The sequence below is a fragment of the Coptis chinensis genome, chromosome 7 (genome assembly GCF_015680905.1).
Source record: "Coptis chinensis isolate HL-2020 chromosome 7, ASM1568090v1, whole genome shotgun sequence".
Taxonomy (NCBI): Eukaryota; Viridiplantae; Streptophyta; class Magnoliopsida; order Ranunculales; family Ranunculaceae; genus Coptis; species Coptis chinensis.
Window position 1 is genome coordinate 32,214,132 of NC_141462.1, and position 18,955 is coordinate 32,233,086.

The 18,955-nt window shown below is 37.5% G+C and overlaps 1 protein-coding gene across 3 annotated transcripts; it reads right to left on the reverse strand.

The window, feature by feature from the left end:
- Positions 1–1,552: 1,552 nt before the first annotated feature.
- Positions 1,553–17,726, reverse strand: LOC147487152 (myosin-16-like). Of its 3 annotated transcripts, XM_086575080.1 has the most exons (14): positions 17,272–17,726; positions 17,137–17,186; positions 16,683–16,927; positions 13,413–13,480; positions 4,354–4,403; positions 4,194–4,283; positions 3,808–3,987; positions 3,115–3,274; positions 2,857–3,006; positions 2,643–2,779; positions 2,399–2,545; positions 2,166–2,267; positions 1,886–1,943; positions 1,553–1,805 (listed from the first exon to the last, which is right to left on the reverse strand). In XM_086575080.1, exons 7-14 carry the CDS (start codon positions 3,816–3,818, stop codon positions 1,707–1,709), a joined length of 864 nt encoding a protein of 287 aa, XP_086431206.1. In that variant the 5' UTR covers positions 3,819–3,987; positions 4,194–4,283; positions 4,354–4,403; positions 13,413–13,480; positions 16,683–16,927; positions 17,137–17,186; positions 17,272–17,726; the 3' UTR covers positions 1,553–1,706. The 3 variants fall into 3 exon arrangements, with proteins under 3 accessions (XP_086431206.1, XP_086431207.1, XP_086431208.1); XM_086575081.1 differs by lacking the exons at positions 13,413–13,480; positions 16,683–16,927; positions 17,137–17,186; positions 17,272–17,726 and adding an exon at positions 4,493–4,770; XM_086575082.1 differs by lacking the exons at positions 13,413–13,480; positions 16,683–16,927; positions 17,137–17,186; positions 17,272–17,726 and having other exon boundaries at positions 4,194–4,441.
- Positions 17,727–18,955: the final 1,229 nt, after the last annotated feature.

Genomic DNA, 18,955 nt, shown 5'->3' on the forward strand with positions numbered 1-18,955 from the left:
AACTTAAAAAAACAAACAACCCCTAAACCTTCGTTTTAAAACACTCCGTCTCCATTCTCAATTAAATTGTATCTCTTTGAATACCAAAACCCAACACATCAATCGAAAGAGAAATATCTCATGTATGTATCTCAGCTTTCACTTTTTGTTTTAATCCATTTTAGTTCAATTCATTTGATCTTTATCTGGTTTTCTGTAATTCTATTTGATAATCATCCCCACATAATACATTAACTACAATTCCCGGATCCCACAACAACCATAATCCCCCAGCTCTCTTGCTGGTACAACAAAATATCTAAAGGAACCACCAACTAACACTTTTAAGAATTCTACAAGAATTAGTCCAACCAGCCAGAGTTTCACACAAGAAGATAATTTTTGGCCTAGAGTTCACACAAGAAGATAATTCACAGACCTCTTGCTGGTACTCTAATACTTGAATGCATACTTTCATGATGGGTGTCCGGCAATAATGAGAAGAGAAATGAGAAAATTTTAATAGCAACACCTACGTACAATACATATAGAGCCATTGTTATAAGTGTTGTTTCATAGAATTAAACTTGCAACTTGGTATACTGTACTGAAATACTACTCCATACTCCATCTTTTATTAAATCGATCATCTGCTAATGAAGAAAATGTACCTTCTTTTGCTCAAAGATATAACTACTACAAATAATTACCTAAAACAACATTAAGGGAAAAGGGAAAAATAGTTCAACCACTATACCAGATCTGTTGAAAAAAGACATAAGATGTGTCGTTTTTCCAAAAAAAACATGGTGACCCGTTTTTTTCTGTTGTCGTTTTTTATTCTATGACACTTGAACATGTGGTCGTCTTTCATTTTTAAAAAAAAAATGCCTAATAAGGGCCAAAAAAAAAATCCCTAGCTCAAAATCTATTTAATCATGGCTGAAAGAAACCCACCTAGTACAGGGTAATTGGATCCATACTTCCTTGGCCCAAAATCTCTTTAGAAGCACAACCATATCCAAATATACCTTCCATTCAATGTTCTAAAAAATGCTAGGCGGTAGGAGAGCACCTAGTGCTTAGGCCTTCTAGGCAGCGCTTAAACGGGCAAGGCACTAGGCGGTTTTTTTTTTCAAATATATCTTATAATATATATAGTAATATATTTACCATAACTCAAAAAATAAACATAAACAAAAATATTTATTACAAAAATGCATAGTATTTGAAGAAAATCAATTTCATATAAAAACATATACTCTTTTTTATAGTGGCATATAATTAACATTGAACTTTTGTCTTTTAAACTCATTCAAATCTTAAGCCTACACGTGTCTTTAATTTTCAACATTTAATCATTCAAAAAAAAAAAAAAAAAAACCTTGACTGGACCACCTAGCTCGCCTAGTCGGTCCACCTAATCAATCCACCGATTTTTTAAATGACTTGGGCCTAGGCGAGTCGGTTGGGCACCGCCTAGCGCCTAGAGACTGCCTAGGTGGCCGCCTAGACCGATTTTTAGAGTATTGCTTCTATTAAAAACAGAAAGAACTTTACAAAGTGAATAATGGGTCCATGCCCCCACAGTCACTTAACAAGCCCAAAAGGCAAAATGTTACTGTTTCTAGGAACATATTTATCACAATGCATTGAAGAAAACCAAAATACATGTTCACATGGTTAGTGACCAAACTTCCAAGCGGTACCCAAACTAAAACAATGGATTAAATAGTTGGAATGACAAAGATTATCAACATATTCGATGTGTAGCTCCAGTCAACCTCCTCCTTTGTGTACTCCTCCTGCTCCATCTTAAAAACATGCTGAACAATATAATCCATACGTTAGGCATTAGAGTAGAATTCTAGCTAATGTTAAAGAGGCGATGCATGTTCTTACAAACCTGGTTGAAGTACTGTTGAAGCTTCTCATTTGTGAAGTTGATACAGAACTGCTCAAAACTGAACGGCATACCAATGTTAAAAATTGAATACAAAAAAGCCAGAAAGAGTCAATAAAGATTGATTATAAAACTGCGTGACGTGAATACCGAAAGTCAATAAAAATATTCAATTTAATCAAGCAAAAGAAAGTCAATAAAAATATTCAATTTAATCAAGCTAAAGAAACGAGTAATATCGCCACAATAGCCAATTTTACTTTCCATGCTTTTACATTGCTACCTGTTGGTCTCAAAGCTTTCAAAGCCATAGATGTCCAGGACCCCTATATGAGCGTTTGAATTAGGATCTTGTCCAATGTACATATTAATTTTAGCCACCAACCTGCACATAAGTAAAATTCATGCCACCTTAGCATCATGTGTGCACCTTAATCTAGTACTTCCACAAATGTCAATATAAGAGGAAGGAGAGGAGATCTAACCAATCCTTTCCCCATGATGCCATAACCTTACCAGTCAAACAAGTGTGAGTATATTGTCTTGGCCAAACCATCTCTGCTAACTATTGCACCAAGAGGATCAAGGCTTCTTTTAATAACTTCCTCAGGGGTTATCATCACACGTTTGCACAATGCATCTTCCAGGGCCTGAGGATCACACCTGAAATGATGACATTAGTAAAAAAAATTCCAGCCACCAGCATATCTAACAAAATGTAACCATCTAGTATGCTACTACAAAGGATCCAGTAGAGTACATGAGAAGTTCTGTGGTCATGTGAAGATGAAAACTGGATGTCTCATCTTTTAGAATTGATGAATCACTTTCTTCCCCCTTATCGAATTTGATATTACCAAGATGAAGAATCACCGGGACAACTTTGAATATTGAATCCTGGAAAAATAGAAGAATGAGGACGTGGCTCTTATCAATGCAAGTTGTAGAGAAATTAAAGTATCCAGTTTGTGCACCTGTTCTGCTTCAATAATTCCTACTATATCCACAGCTCTGCGACTGGCAAGGTATTCATGAGCATCGCTTACACCAACTAGTTCATAGCAATTTGACTGGTTAAGATAATGAAATGATTGGGGATTTCCCAACTTATACTTCTCAATTTCCTGTTAAGTTTTAAAACAATAGGCGCATCCGGCTATATTAGCACTGTATCCTGTCTAATAATGAAGGAATTTTCTCAAGGACAGAGGATCAAGTTCATAAGAAAATACCTGTGGTGGTGCTGCACATAGAAGGTAGAAACAATGGCAGTTGCGCTCAGGATCGAAAATTTGACAAACACGAGATCTTTCAAGAAGATAAGTTCTAATAGCAGCTCCTGATATTTTTCCATGTTTATCGAATTGGATCTCAACAAATTTACCAAAGCGGCTGAAGCATATATTTTAGGGACCACAAATAAATACAGAACGACAACTCAAGGAACTACATTACTATGGTCTATATCAAGAGAACAGTTAAAATGACAAGGTTGAAACTTCCAGCTATGAAATTTATGATATCAAGTATATACCGTGAGCAATGTTATCAAGCATCTGATGTCAATTAGTGAGGTTCATTTGCACACTAGATACAAATTACTACATTAGAATAAAATACATTCATTTTCACAAGCTACTTTAAAGTTTAAAATCATGAAACACTTATTGGTGTTCGAAGATTGTGACGACCACCTTCAAGAGAGAAGAAAGGTTACACCATAAAGGTTACACATATAAATGTACCATAAGATACGTTACATATTCAATACAAAGGTTTTAGAGAGAAGAAATATACAAAAAACATATGCCTTGGGAAGTATCTCACCTCGAATTATTATTTCTAACAGTTTTGGACTTTTGGCATTGCCAAATTTTTTATCAACTGTGAACTTAAGCCAAAAAAGAAGACCAAGAAAAACTCACATAGATTTCATTTAGTTCATATCGAGTTGATAAATTCTGTAGGACTGCAGGCTCATGAAAATATGAAAGTTTTGTCATGTCATGTACTCCACAAGAAGGAGCTTCCATATCCTTCAGATATACTTTTAGTATATTTTCAACCACCTGAAAGATATCAAAGAGCAAAAATGGCATTGGTTCCTAATGTAAGTTAGGAAGCCAACCAATCACATTAGGAATCGATGCGATCATCAAAGACTGCAATACAGCCAATATTTCTTTTCAAAATTACGAAACAACTATAAACTCAATCAAAACCAATATTTCTTTTCAAAATTACGAAACAACTATAAACTTAATCAAAACCAAATAATGGAAACAAATGAGTTGTTGGGGATTAGTATTACCCATTTTCAACCAATGTACTCAAATATCTGACCACTAGCTATTGCTCCAACCATAGCTCCCACATTGGATAAAGACCCAAACAAAGAAAACTAAAAACAACAACTCAAATTAGTCCAAGAAACAAGAAACAAAACAAAAGGCCAGGCATTAGTTAAATACTTTTTACTTCTGCCATTCCTTCATTGATATCTCCAGACACAACTAGAACTCTGCAAAAGAAGAAACTAAATTCAATCCACCTCGTTCCAAGTATTCTTATTTCATCGTATATTAGGAGTAGATGCAGCCATTAGAATACATTTTAAATTGCTCTACTTTCGCTGTAAAGCCTTTGAGAGTTTATCACGTGATGCACTCGTGAATAAGAGGAGAACAACTACACACTTTGGTGAATAAAAGACGCCCCTGTACGCATTGTATGAAAAAGACAAGGTGAAGCCGTCATTGGACTTGTCTTATAATTGGCAATGTGGTGTAGTGAACTCGGGTCACAACAATTGCCAAGTATTAATAACTACTAACCTTTATATCAATCAGGTGCCTAAAAAGTATCAATCAATCCTCAGTTGCTCTTGTAAATTAGGAAAGCTGAAAGTAACTCGAGAACTCCAAGTCAAGAAGTCAAGCAACGCATAGACATTGGGTTAGAAAATGACAATTCTTCCGTCATTTCCATACCCTATCTAATCCCATAAAATAAAATAAGTAATGTGTACCCCCCATAAACAGTTGCAGAACATTGCATAATCTATATGCATACACAAGTAAATAATATACCAACGAAAACCAACTCAGTAGTGAATTAAGATTGCAATATCTTAAAAAGTTACTGTAGGATTTTATCGATATCTCATGCATGATTCCTACGATATATATAATTACGTTATACCACATGCATAAAATAAAATAGTGAAAATGTAAGATCGTACCTTGGTCACAACTTTCAATTTGAAGTTCCAAGCTTTGATCTACTGAGGAGAAGATGTTCTTGCACACTCAAGATCTTCTTCTTCTTAACTTTTCTCGAGTCAAGTTCCAACCACTTAACGGAAGCAGCCTTTTTCACGAACCAAGAACCAAGAACCGACAATGGCTAGGGAGGATACCACCTATGGAATCTCCACAAATTAATCGGGCTTCTACTTTAGAAAATGTTGGAGGCTGCCATTAAAGGAGAGAGAGCTTTTCTTGTTGTTTGGATGATTAATATATGTGAGAGGTGGGGGTCTATTTATAGAGGTTCCCACCTCCTCAATATTGGATAGGATAGAGTCCTATACTCATCTAATATCGATAGGATAAGTCTTATACTCATCTAATATCCGATAGGATGAGTCCTAATATACTCGATTGGTTTATCCTTATCTTGGTGGCGCCTATCCAACCCTTATTTCCAATATCTCCCACTTGCCCACAACGGCGAAGAAGGTTTCTAAGAGAAGCATTTAAGTAGAATGCTTAGCCATTTGTGTGTCTCACACGGCAAATGGTTCGTGTGACCCTAGCACCGTATTATGATATCTCGTGAAGTAGCAAGTCGCAATGAAAAGCACGCGATAATACGGTGATCTACCATGAAAGTGATCTTAAAGAAGATGAATCCGAAAACCTAATATCCAGAGAGTGTGTATATACCCCAAGATCGATTGTTTCATCACTTTGACAAATAGCACTCATCCCTATGAGTCCACACCATAAAGTCAAAACGATCACATGATTCACAATTATCATCAATTGTCCCGGGTAGAATCCCGGTGATTGTGTGATAAACCTTCAGTTCTTTTACCCTTTGCACGCAAGTCATTGTCGCCGAGTTCTACCAACTTCCCAAGATGCATCCAAATCGAGCCTTTTAGTAAGAGCTTGTGGGGAGCAAAACCAAAGTTACGTAGTAGTCCTCTTATTTTTTGACAAGGTCAAAAGTTCAAGGAGGGTACCATTCGATATGTTTTAAACAAAAATATATCAATAGAGCTCACATAGCAAGAATTTTAGGGATATTTCTTTTCTTGCTCTCAGGTGGTCAACTATACACATGTTGTGTGAAAACATGTCATGGCAAGAGTATCTAATTTGTTTACTCAACAATAGATATCTGTATGTCCAGTCATACCATGCAAGTGTTGTCATCCATAATGACAATTCCAAGGATACTATGCTCCCACTTGGCAACAACCGTTTGTAGGTTTAGATGAATCTTCCCTATGAAGCCTGTTTCTTCTTATCCAATTATAAGAAGGGGCATGACTCGCACTAGGTCCACCCTTCCTATAAGGTTTAGTGACTTGTCAAGCTAAACTCCCATCTGTTTAAAATGGAAGTGATTGTTCATGTGAGTGAACCAATCCAACCCTACCGACATACATATATGAGATGATAAAGCAAGATAATGAGAATGCAATCGATCTGGAAAGAATGCACTTTTATTCATTAAACCATCAAAGTGTTCTTAACATAATCACATCCTCTTTAACCCAAGCATTTTTACATGTGCAAGGAAGAGTTCCTTTTGAATAGGTTTGGTCAGTGGATCCGCAACCATATGATAAGTGGATATATGTTGTAGAACCACTTTCTTCTTCAGTATCATTTGTCGTACGTAGTGGTATTTTAACTCTATATGCTTGGTTCTTCCATGGTACTTTGGATCTTTAACATATGCAAGAGCAGCCATCTTTGTCGATGTGATGTGGTTCAAGAGAACTCTTGAGAACACTGACAAGTGTTTGATGAATCGTCTGAGCCACACAGCCTCCTGTGTGGTAGAGCAACATGCAATATACTCAACTTCCATAGTTGAAAGTGCTATGGAAGTTTGCTTCTTGCTGCTCCAGGGATATAGCACCTCCATTCATTATGTAGGTATATCCCGAAGTTGACTTCCTCTCATCAAGGTCTCCCCTCCGCATCGGAGTACCCAATCGCCTTTAAGATTTTTCCCTTGGTAGACAAGTGAGTAGTCCACGGTGCCTTTTAGATACCTCATTATCTTCTTGATGACCTTCGATTAATGCCCCGTGGATTTGTTTGGAACCTTGATACTAACCCAACTGCATAGCAGATGTCCGGCCTTGTACACAACATTGCATACATAAGGCTTCCGAATTCACGGCTTTGAGTATGGTACATTTTTCATAGCCCGAGTTTGAAGAGGATTCTTGGGAGACATTTTAGAACTCAAAGACTCTCCTAGACTTACTGGGAGATCCACTTGCTTACAATCAGTCATGTTGAATCTTTCCAAAACCTTCTTGATATATGTCTCCTGAGACAAAGATAACAAGCGTTTGGGCCGATCACGAGTTATTTTAACTCCTAAGACATAACTAGCTTCACCCATGTCCTTCATTTCGAAGTTTAATGACAACCACTCCTTAGTGGAATTTATCAATGCCTTATTGTTACCTGCTAACAAAATGTCATCCACATATACGCAATGGTCCTCATTTACCATTTCAAATTTGTCTTGAAGCATTGCTTCATGGAATCTCAGATTCCACTGTCTAGAGGCCTGTTTCAAACCATATATGGATCTGTTCAGTTTACACACTTTGTGTTCCTGACCCTTGATTGAAAAACCAGTGGGTTGATCCATATAGATTTCCTCTTGTAATTCTACATTGAGAAAAGCAGTTTTGACATCCATCTCGTAAAGCTCTAAATCTAAATGGGCAACCATTGACAAGAGGAGACGTGATGGAGGCAAATCTCACTCACTTGGTGAGAAGGTGTCCTCATAGTCTATTCCTTCTTTTTGGGTGTAACCTTTTGCAACAAGCCTAGCTTTGAATTTGTCTATGTTCCCTTCCGCATTTTTTTCTTGATCTTGAGAACCCACTTGTTCCCAATAGATCTCCCTGTTTGGAGGTAGATCAACTAAGTCCCATACTTTGTTTTTCTTCATCGACTCCAATTCTTCCTTCATAGCTTCCATCCACTTACTTTGTATTGGACCCGAAATAGCCTCCTTGAACATTTTTAGGTTCATCGGATATTTCTGTAAGTGCATTGGTCATATTTATCTTCCCTTCAATCTCAAACCGACGCGTTTGGGGATATGGCCTCTAACACTCTTTACGAGGTTGGGATTGATCAATCATTTGACCAATGCCATTGTTACTAGAATCAGGGTTGATGAAAGTTTCATCTTCACCTTGTTCATCAGCAGTTACAAGGTTATCAACTTCGTAAAGTTGTATATCCTTATCAACCTCACCCCTCATTGGGTATTGATCCTCTAAGAATCTGACGTTACGTGCTTCTATTTCTGTGACATGCCCTTGAGTATCCTCCCCTAGGAAGACATACCCCTTAGAAGTCTCACTATATCTTATAAAGATACACTTCTTTTCGGGGGCACTCAACTTTCCAAATTTCGATTTTGAGAAGTGACAAAGGCAAAGACACCCCCATGGTCTAAGGTAGTTCAAAGCGGGTTGTCTACCGGTCCATAGTTCATAGGGTGTTTTGTCAACAGTTTTTGAAGGAACTAGGTTAAGTATGTATGCGCAAGCCGTTAACAATGCATCACCCCAAAATGAGATAGGCAAGTTAGCCCGAGCCATCATAGATCTAACCATGTCCAAAGTAGGTTCTATTCCTTCTCGGAGACACCATTCTCACGGCGGGGGTATAAGGAATAGTTAGCTCTCTAGCTATACCCTTATTTTCACAGAGTTCCTTAAACTCATCGGAAAGATATTCACGCCCCGTGGTCGGGTTCTTAAGGCCTTTATTGTCCTATCAAGTTGATTCTCAACTAGGTTCTTGTACTTTTTAAAACAGTCCAAGGCGTCTGATTTGTGAGACATCAAGTACACGGTCCCATAACGTGTATAGTCATCTGTGAAGGTAATGAAATACAAAGCCCCATGCCTTGCTGTTACATTCATTGGTCCACAGATGTCTGAGTGAATAAGTTGTAAAGGATAAGTTGCCCTTTGGGCTTTCCCAAAAGGTTTCTTGGTGGCTTTTCCAAAGAAGACAATTTTCCACAGTTTCCATTTTAACAGAGGTTAAGTTACCTAACAACCCTCCCCTTGCTAAGCGGTCTATCCCATCGCGGTCCAATATGTCCTAGTCTAGCATGCCACAATTGGCAACCAACCATTTTAGACATAAAACTTCAGTTCGTGCTAAGTGTAATGTCATAAAAGAATTCATTAAATAAGCATGACCTATCAAAGCTGTTATTTAAAGATATCTCAAGCGAAGTTTCGGGGAAAAATTAAACACATAGGATTCTTGAAGTAATTTCAAAACCGATAAAAGATTTCTCCTAATTGAGGGTACAAAGAGTACTTCTTCAATAAGGATGGATCTCCCACTCGCAAAATCCAACCTACAAGTGCCTCGCGGCCCCAAAAAACATCAGCTACACTTTGGTTTCCCATGTGGACTCTCCGAGTTCCTTATGGAAGTTTCCGGAAATCTTCAAACAGGGGACCTATCCCGCTATTTATGTGGTCCGTGCTGCTGAATCTACAATCCAATATTGTGATGAATCGATAAAGATGACAAGATTCTTATCACATTGACATTACTTAAAGTAAAACTCACCTCGGGGAGAAGGACATGCCCTAGCATAGTGTCCCATCCGATGACAACGGAAGCATTCAACACTAGTCATGTCCATCGACTTCCTAGGTTCTTTTTTGCTGTGGGTTAGGCTTGGCCTTTTTCTTTCCTTTCCCTTTTCCACTTTTCTTGTTCCAAGGAGCCTTCCTCTTTTTGGAGTTGACAACATTTGCTTCCGGTTTGAACAATGGGCTTTTCATTGAGAAGCCTTTGTTCCTTAAGCTCACATTTCCTTTTGCACTGTGCAAAGTTTGTGATACCGCCGTCGTCATGCGTCAAGATAAGACGAAATTGTTCCCAAGTTTTAGGTAAAGACCTAATGATAGCTTAAATTTGTTGTTCATTTGATGGGACTGTCCCCTTGGGCTAACTTAGCAACCATGTTTCTCATCACCGTGCAATGTTGTGTCATAGAGGTATGGGGCGACTTGATAAATTTGTCAAAGCTTATTTGTAGCCTCCTCAACATGGCATAGTCATACCCCAAGGTCGCCTTTATCGCTTCCCATAGCTCTTTAGCCGATCCAAGGCCATCATACCAAGATCATGAAGTCATTCCTCATGGTGCCAAGTATGGCAATTCGGCAACATTATCTTTGCTTGTATACTCATTGTACTTTTTAAGTACAAAGAAGATAAGCAGCTTGTGTTAATCCTCCAAATGTAGGTTACGCATCGTCTCAGTTATTACATCAATGACCTTCCTATCTGCCAGAATTAGCCTAACTTTCCTAGACCAAAGTTCATAATTCTTATCGTTTAACAAGTCCTTTTCTGGTAGCATCGTAAACGGGGATTTTCCATCGGGTGCCATTCTATTAAGTTAGAATTCCAAAAAATAAGATACTATGAATAAGAATCATCTCTTAAATTAAATCTAAGTAATCCACATTTTCACATATGAGATGATCATGATAATCTACTAACATGATTCTAGCCATTAAATAAAATCAATGCATTTGACTATCAATAACATAGAATATGCAAAAAATCTACTACTTAAATTTCCATTTCATAAAATTGTTTATACAAAAAAGAGTTTCCTATCTTTCAAAAAACAATGTAGAACTAAACAGAGCTAGTCAACCATGAACATAGAAGCGCCCTTGGGTGCCTGTGGGGAGTCATCCTCATCCTCAAACCACTATCGACCATTTGAAAATTACTAGCCACTTCCTCTATTTCCCGTGAGGTGGGAAAATAAACCCCCGATGACACATCATATGGATTTGGTTCCTTAGCATCGCCCCATAATCGATGTAGGAGAGATTTAAGTGGTCGAGCCTCATTCCTATCCCTGAATAGGACTGGGGCTCTTTGGTGTATATTTACGGTGATGGTGGCTGGCTGTCTTTATCTTATCGATTTCAAGACAAGATTACTCTTGAAAGTTCTCCTATATTGCTTAGCAATCATGCGTTTCTTGGAAGCCCTGTCTCCCAAATCTGGTTCAGTTTTCCTACAAGTTTCGGGTCTATGTGACTTAGGCATTGTGCCTTAGTTTTCATATGACCGTTGATAGAAAACAAACAATTTTATATACATGCAATAGTAAAAATCCAGATTCAAATAATTACTGCATGGTAAAAATAAACATCCTAATGTCAATTTTTAATTGTGGAAAAATACATGTGAAAAAAAAATCCTAAAATTTATAGAGAAATAATCTCGTAAATAAATTTCCATGTAAAATTTCTAAAAAAAAAAAAATTTCCTAGAAAAAAAAATTTCCACTAATTATTTCCCATAAATAATTTATTTTGCAAAAAAAAAATTAAGCAATATCTAATTAATTTTAAACAACCTAATTATTTAAAAATTAATTAAAAGATTTTTGAAAACCGCAGCTTTTTCAAAAATTGTAGATCACAAGATCAAAACCGCAAACAAAAGCATGCAAACCATGGAAAACCGGTTCTCGATACCAATGTAGGATTTTATCGATATCTCATGCATGATTCCAACGATATATACAATTACGTTATACCACATGCATAAAAATAGCTAATGAAATGTAAGATCGTACCTTGGTCACAACTTTCAATTTGAAGTTCCAAGCTTTGATCTACAGGAGAAGATGTTCTTGGCACACTCAAGATCTTCTTCTTCTTAACTTTTCTCGAGTCAAGTTCCAACCACTTAGCGGGGAAGCAACCTTTTTCGCGAACCAAGAACCAAGAACCGACAATGGCTAGGGAGGATACTACCTATGGAATCTCCACAAATTACCGGGCTTCTACTTTAGAAAATGTTGGAGGCTGCCATTAAAGGAGAGAGAGCTTTTCTTGTTGTTTGGATGATTAATATGTGAGAGGTGGGGGGTCTATTTATAGAGGTTCCCACCTCCTCAATATTGGATAGGATAGAGTCCTATACTCATCTAATATCAGATATGATAGAGTCCTATACTCATCTAATATGATAGGATAGAGTCATATACTCATCTAATATCAGATAGGATAGAGTCATATACTCAGTGGTTTATCCTTATCTTGGTGGGCGTCTATCCAACCTTATTTCCAACAGTTACAATTGTGAAAGTTTAGTCCACGCTCAGGAAAAACAGCATAAACCAAAAATCTACTTAGAAAGTTGACTCACCCTTTATATGTTCTAAGAACATTGGCTGACACTCTTGACGCTGGTATTAAAATCTCTATAGATATTTCCAGCTGCGCTAACTGCACAACTCGATGCACTGAAAAATTGCTCTCAACTTTTTGAACAAAAATAGGATTTACAATGATCCCTATACAACCAACACCCACGAAAAAAAAAGAAAAAAATTATTACAACGTGGCTGCAAGCCTAACAAGTGCAGAACTTTTAGAAACTTATATATCATAAATTCAAATAGGAGATTCTATAGGTGAAGGGAGCCAACATGTAGTATCATTTGTACAAGTTGGCAACCCCTTACTTTGTTGTATGCAATGAATTTAATTGCTCCGATCACATGTTTCCATGAGAGACATCAAGGAAATCAGCTAATAATCCTTGTGAAGTGTCAATTGCTTTACCATGCTTACCTTAAAGGCTTGAAGATGTTAAAGGGCTATCATTATCGGAAAAAAAATGTTAAAGGGCTATAAATTTGCTCCAACAGAGGATTGGTATTTTATTAAAAAAAGTAAAATAAAGCAGAGGATTAATATAAACGTATAAGGACGTATATGCCAATGCTCTCAAAAAATTGGTAACCAATGTAACTGGCTATCCGGGTTCTCTGTTCATTTCGGATAGTATCAGACAGACTATTCTATTTCTTTTATTCTAGGTGCAAAACCATCGACTTTCATTGATGTAAGCCCTTCTATCCCGATCTCTGCCTTAGCGGGGCGTGGATTCAAGGTCTTCTACGACTCGTTTATGCAATCATAGCAGCTTAGAGGCTTATCCCACTTCCAGCGAATACAGTTGATTAGATCCGATTCCGAAGAGAGTGCAATCCGAATTTTAGACCGCTTTGGGAGAGGTTGCCTATTAGGCAAGGCACGTAGGGAATCCGCCTATACATAACAAATCATGACATTATAGAGTAGCTTTAATTACAGAATGCAAGAATCGGTCAATTTGCGACTACTGTAAGATATAACACTATATAGAAACAAAAAACATCAGTGAAGCTTGAAGGAGATTACCTGTATATAGCAGTGCTAATCCACTGTCTCCAAATTTAAGGTTGCCTTCAACGGAAGTATATTGAAATCTAACAAATATAAAGAGCAGTTTGCCAGTTTCAGTTACTACATCAGGTAGATTTGCAAGCAATTTCCAATTAAATAGATTTGTATGAGGAGAGGTACTTCTACATGAAGAAAAGGGAACTTTGATTAATTGACAGTAAGTGACTAACACCAAAACGGTCAAACCCCAAAACCTCATACGTGAAAAAACCATACTCTGGAAATTAAAGAACATACCTCTAAAAATTCCAACTCTAAATCATATAGGAAATAAATAAAAGTTAGCATTGTTTAATACGTATAGAGCTTAATAATACATAAATTTGTTTTTTTGGTACTTCAAATTGTAATTTTTTTTTTGCAAAAAAGGAATTGTACATAGGTTTACCATCCAATAGTGAGGAAAGACAGACTTAATATAATGTAAATCTTACTGGCGGAAGCTTCAGTTTAATTGAATCTACACTTTAATTGAAACACAATTAAAAGACGAACTAAAAATCACTCTTTTATTGAATCTCTCAATCACAAATCACACACATAAACACAACTACTGAAACCCTAACTACAAGCCCGTTATTTAAAGTAAACCTAGAAAGCATAAACCAATAGGAACATGACATGTGTCCAACTAACTAATGGACTTGAACCATTTGCTTGGACTCAACTAAGGGGGTCACTCCCATAACATGTAGAGGGAACATAGGCGTACACCTATGACACTGACAGACTCGACTAATGTTTTACATCACTCTCCCCAACCGAAAAAAATTCGTCATCGAATTTCTAATCAACAAAAACTTCAGGTAAAGAGAACCACGTCCACAAACTTTAGGAAATTGGCCAATACCCCAGCTGAAAGAAATCCGACCATGAATTTTTTCTTTGTAGCAGCTTCCCTGGCTTAAAATCAGTAACCCACAACATGTTCTTGCACACAGATTATGAAAACAATAACCAGAAGATGCACCAAAAAATTTCGGTACCAATGGCTCGTCTTGGAAGCTTGTAACTTCACCAACATATGTAACTTTCTTTAAGGAAATCCAAGCCTGCAATCGTGATTTTTTGAAAAACAAATCACTTTGTTTGTCAAAGTGATTCACAAAATTTTCCCAAATCGGATCTTCGTACTTATAAAAAAGAGACTCATCTTTATACTTATCAAAGATTGGTGGAGCGCCTAATAGGGGGGCTTCAACACCTGCCAGCAGCCGAGCGGTGCCATCATTGACGGGTACACCCTCACGTTCCTCATTGAGAGGAGGTTCCCTATTGGTGTTATCTTTCATGCCAACTCTGTTCTCTCCGTTGTTTTCTGGATCTGTAGGCGCAAAAGGGTTCAGAAGAGGGATTGAACCATCAACCTGAGATGCATCATTAGTACTAGCCACTGAACCATTATTCTGTGGTGGTGGAGGTGGTTGTTGCACCTCTCTTTGGACTGGAAACTTTGCTTCCATCAGGTTCTGGAACATCTGTGTCATGTTCTTTATGCTTTCCTCTAAACGAAACATGCGAGTATCTATGGATGGAGGACGACCTTGAGTTGCTTTGTTATTCACCATAATAACACAAAAAAAATTTGACTTTTCAAGAAAAAAAAATTCGCCGTCAACAGTAACCTGGGTGAACAGTGACGTGGTGAATAGTGTTTTGTGAACAGTGTTTTTGGTGAACAGTACTGTGAATAGTAACCTCTAGAATTAATCTGCTCCGATACCAAATAATGTAGATCTTACTGGCAGAAGCTTCAGTTTAATTGAATCTACACTTTAATTGAAACACAATTAAAAGACGACCTAAAAATCACTCTTTTATTAAATCTCTCAATAAAAAATCACACACATAAACACAACTATTGAAACCCTAACTACAATCCCGTTATTTAAAGTAAACCTAGAAAGCATAAACCAATAGGAACACGACATGTGTCCAACTAACTAATGGACTCGAACCATGGGCTTGGACTCAACTAAGGGGCTCACGCCCATAACATGTAGAGAGAACATAGGCGCACACCTATGACATTGACATACTCGACTAATGTTCTACATCATAATAAGAGGGGAGATCATGGACTATAAAGGCATCTCCAATGGGGGATGTAAAATTACACCTACACATAGGCTCCACGTAGGTGCCATTAGGATTTTACAATTCCAATTGCATACTATTGTATAGCCTATAAATATCCACTCTATAGTCCCCAATGGAGAAGTGTAAAAAAAATTGGATTTTTAACTCAGACGAACGACTCTCTTTAATTTAAACTAGGATGTCATTTTAAAAAATTACAAATTGTGACTTTAGAACTAGAAAGGGACGTGACTTAAAGTGACATCTGATTTTTTTTTTGTTCAGACGTTGGTTAAAGTGTCGCCCGAGCTATTTATCAACTAATGGCAAGATGGGGAATTCCCCACCTCCTCTATCAACTAATAGTCTATTACCTATGGTATACCACCCCCATTGGAAAGAGTTTTTTGACACTTAGAGTGTAAACTTTACACTCTATACGGTTACACCCCCCATTGGTAGGGTTGTTTATCAGGCTCGATGCTCATGAGAAACTCGGTGCTCGACTCGTTTTGGGCTCGGCTCGAGCTCTCTCATTTAAAAATATGAGTCAAATATGAGCACATTTTACAGATCGAGCTCGAAATCAAATAGCTCGCGAGCTACTCGTATTTTAGATAATTTTGTTAAAACACAAGATAATTGTTATAATAGTGTGTTGAATTATAATAGCTTATCACATATTGATTGCAACAATAATGTGTTCACCTTATAATACTTGTTAGATAGAGGTTCATTGTTATTTCAGTGAATTGTAATCACACTATCGTATATCGTGAGATTGTCTCTGCATATTATTTTGATATTTAGTAAGTATTATATATCTATTTTTGCTCACTTGTATCTAGAATATGTTCGAATTCAAACTTATGCACAAAACAAATCAAATCAATATTGAAAACTTGTGATGGAGTTCGAATATATAGCTCTGAGCCGTCAAGATCCAGACTCGAGAGCTACTCGGATACTTGATGAGCCAACTCGAGCTCGGCTCGAAAGAATTTGAGCTCGACTCGAGAGACACACGTGCTTGACTTGAACTTGCTAAAGCTCGACTTGACTCGCTCGATGACCAGCCCTACCCATTGGAGATGCCCTAAAATCGTATATAAAAGACTATAAAATACAAGTGAACAACTTACTTACCCTAACAGAAGTTTTTCCAGCAGGTTCGTAGGCTCCATGCCACAATGATAAGAGAAAATATTTGACACATTCGAGACGGGGCATAACTCCTCTGTCCCTTAGAATCTACCAGAGTATGAAGTCCATTTTTCACATTGTTCGCAGTGGGATCCAGCTAATTATTGTATCAATCTCAGATCTCCATTGAGAGACTAACCAGCTTGGATCATCTTCAGAAACTGGGTTGATATCCAAACAATGGGACCCTGAGATCAAATTAATCAGTACAAATATTATACAATAGGGTTTTGAAGACCTGTTCCCCATATAAACGAAATTGTATCAACAATGTCATCTTAGTCTGTGGGCAGGGTGGTCTAAAAGTTAGCTTGTGCACACCTGATCATTAAGCCTGAACTTGGTTTATGACTATGACCTTTCAGATTTATACTACTATATGCTGTGAAGTCTATACCTTCATTCGTATATAAGGCGACAAGACTTGTAGATATGTTGTGTAGGACTCTGTTATAAAGAAAACAAATTGAAGTCAAGGCAGTTGAATAGTTAAAGATAATAGGGATAGGGAATCGATAATTTCGTTTCTTACCCTCCAGCAGAATAGTGGTCTCTGAGCCCATTGGAGAAAATTATATTGCTCCCAAAATATTTCAGATTCAGCAATTTCAACAAACAAGTTAATAATTTGGAACTGAAAAACAATAGTGCAAATTTATAAGTTGAAAGAGTGAGGTTTTAGAATTTGAACGCAATGAGTGAGCCGATTATTAGAAAAATTATTGTCCAAGGGTAGTCTCGATTTTGCATGTTATATCCTACTGTTTTCAGTTCTTTGAGTCATAGTCATAAACAATGATGGTGAAAGAAGGATTTGAAGGGAAACTTTACCCTTCTGGAGATGGTGTGAATTGAGCTTTTTTTGGCACCAGAGACTCTGCTTAAGGAAGGCCTAATTACCTTTGGAACTGTCTTGGGGGCCAGGATTCACACGTTTTAAGGGAAACTGCATGGAGAAACAAGCAGTATCAACTAACAACAACAAGGAAAGTGCAAGGTGGACAAGCAAAAGATAAGAAGTCTTATGCTAATCTAAACCTAAAGCGGGAAGAAATGTGGACGATTTGATGTTGCCTATTCCAGGTAAACAAGGCGCGCGAGTACCCAACAATTAAGTAGGGCTGTCAACGGGCCGGACTTGAACAAGACACACCTAGGTCCAGGCCCGGCCCAAATCATATTTGATATTTTGAGTGTAAGCCCGGCCTAGGTTTGTGGCAGACACGAAGACACAATACTAACCAATATTGCTTCTAATTTTCTATGTCAACTTTTAGTAAATATAATAGAAATATTAATAATATTAAATATAAAATACATAAAACTATTATAGATTTCGGGCAGGCCATTATCGGATCGGACATAGGTATGTCCAGACCTGACACAATAATCTTATCAGGCTAAATTTAAAGTCTAAGTCCTTATCTTATTGGTTCGGATTCAATCCGACTTCGGGCTTGTCCCAGTCCATTGACAACCCTACAATTAAGCTTATCGATGAGGAAATTGAAAAGGGTCACAAGTATTGCAAGTCTTCCTTCATGGGGGAGGCTTGACCTACACGTAATTAAGTTGGAGGAGGCTAGGAATTAGGATTTGCAACTGTGGTAACCAGTTGGAGAATGGAAACTTACTCCACTGGGAAGAGACTACATCATAGGCCAGGTTTGAGAATAAGGGGGATTAGAGCATCTCTAGACTCTAGGTGGTAGTATCACCTCCCAAATTCTTCAAATTTGCTTCCAAAACTCGAAATTTTGCGGAAATCCAACTCTAGGTGGAAGCAAATTTGGGATTTCGGATGCGGATGCGGAGCAACAGTGGTAATGTCGCCCAAAATTTTTATTTTGACTTTAACCAGCACACCGCGCTAGTGGTACTGTCGCGCACCATTGCCAATGTCGCGTGCTCCAACGGGAAAAAAACGGTCGGAATTCTACATCCATATATCTACACTCATTTCCTTCTTCAGTTTACATACACTCAATTCAAATATTCTTATCAAACAACTCAACCATTTCACACACAATACTCTTAATGTCACAACCAAAACAAGGCAGGGGTCCAAGTTGGACAAATGAAGAAAATATTGTTCTTACTATAACGTGGATTGAGATTAGAGAAGATCCTATAGTAGGGAATGATCAATTGGGATAAGTTTATTGGGAACGAATTATGGCTAGGATGAATGAAATTCAAGGTTTTAACCACAACCG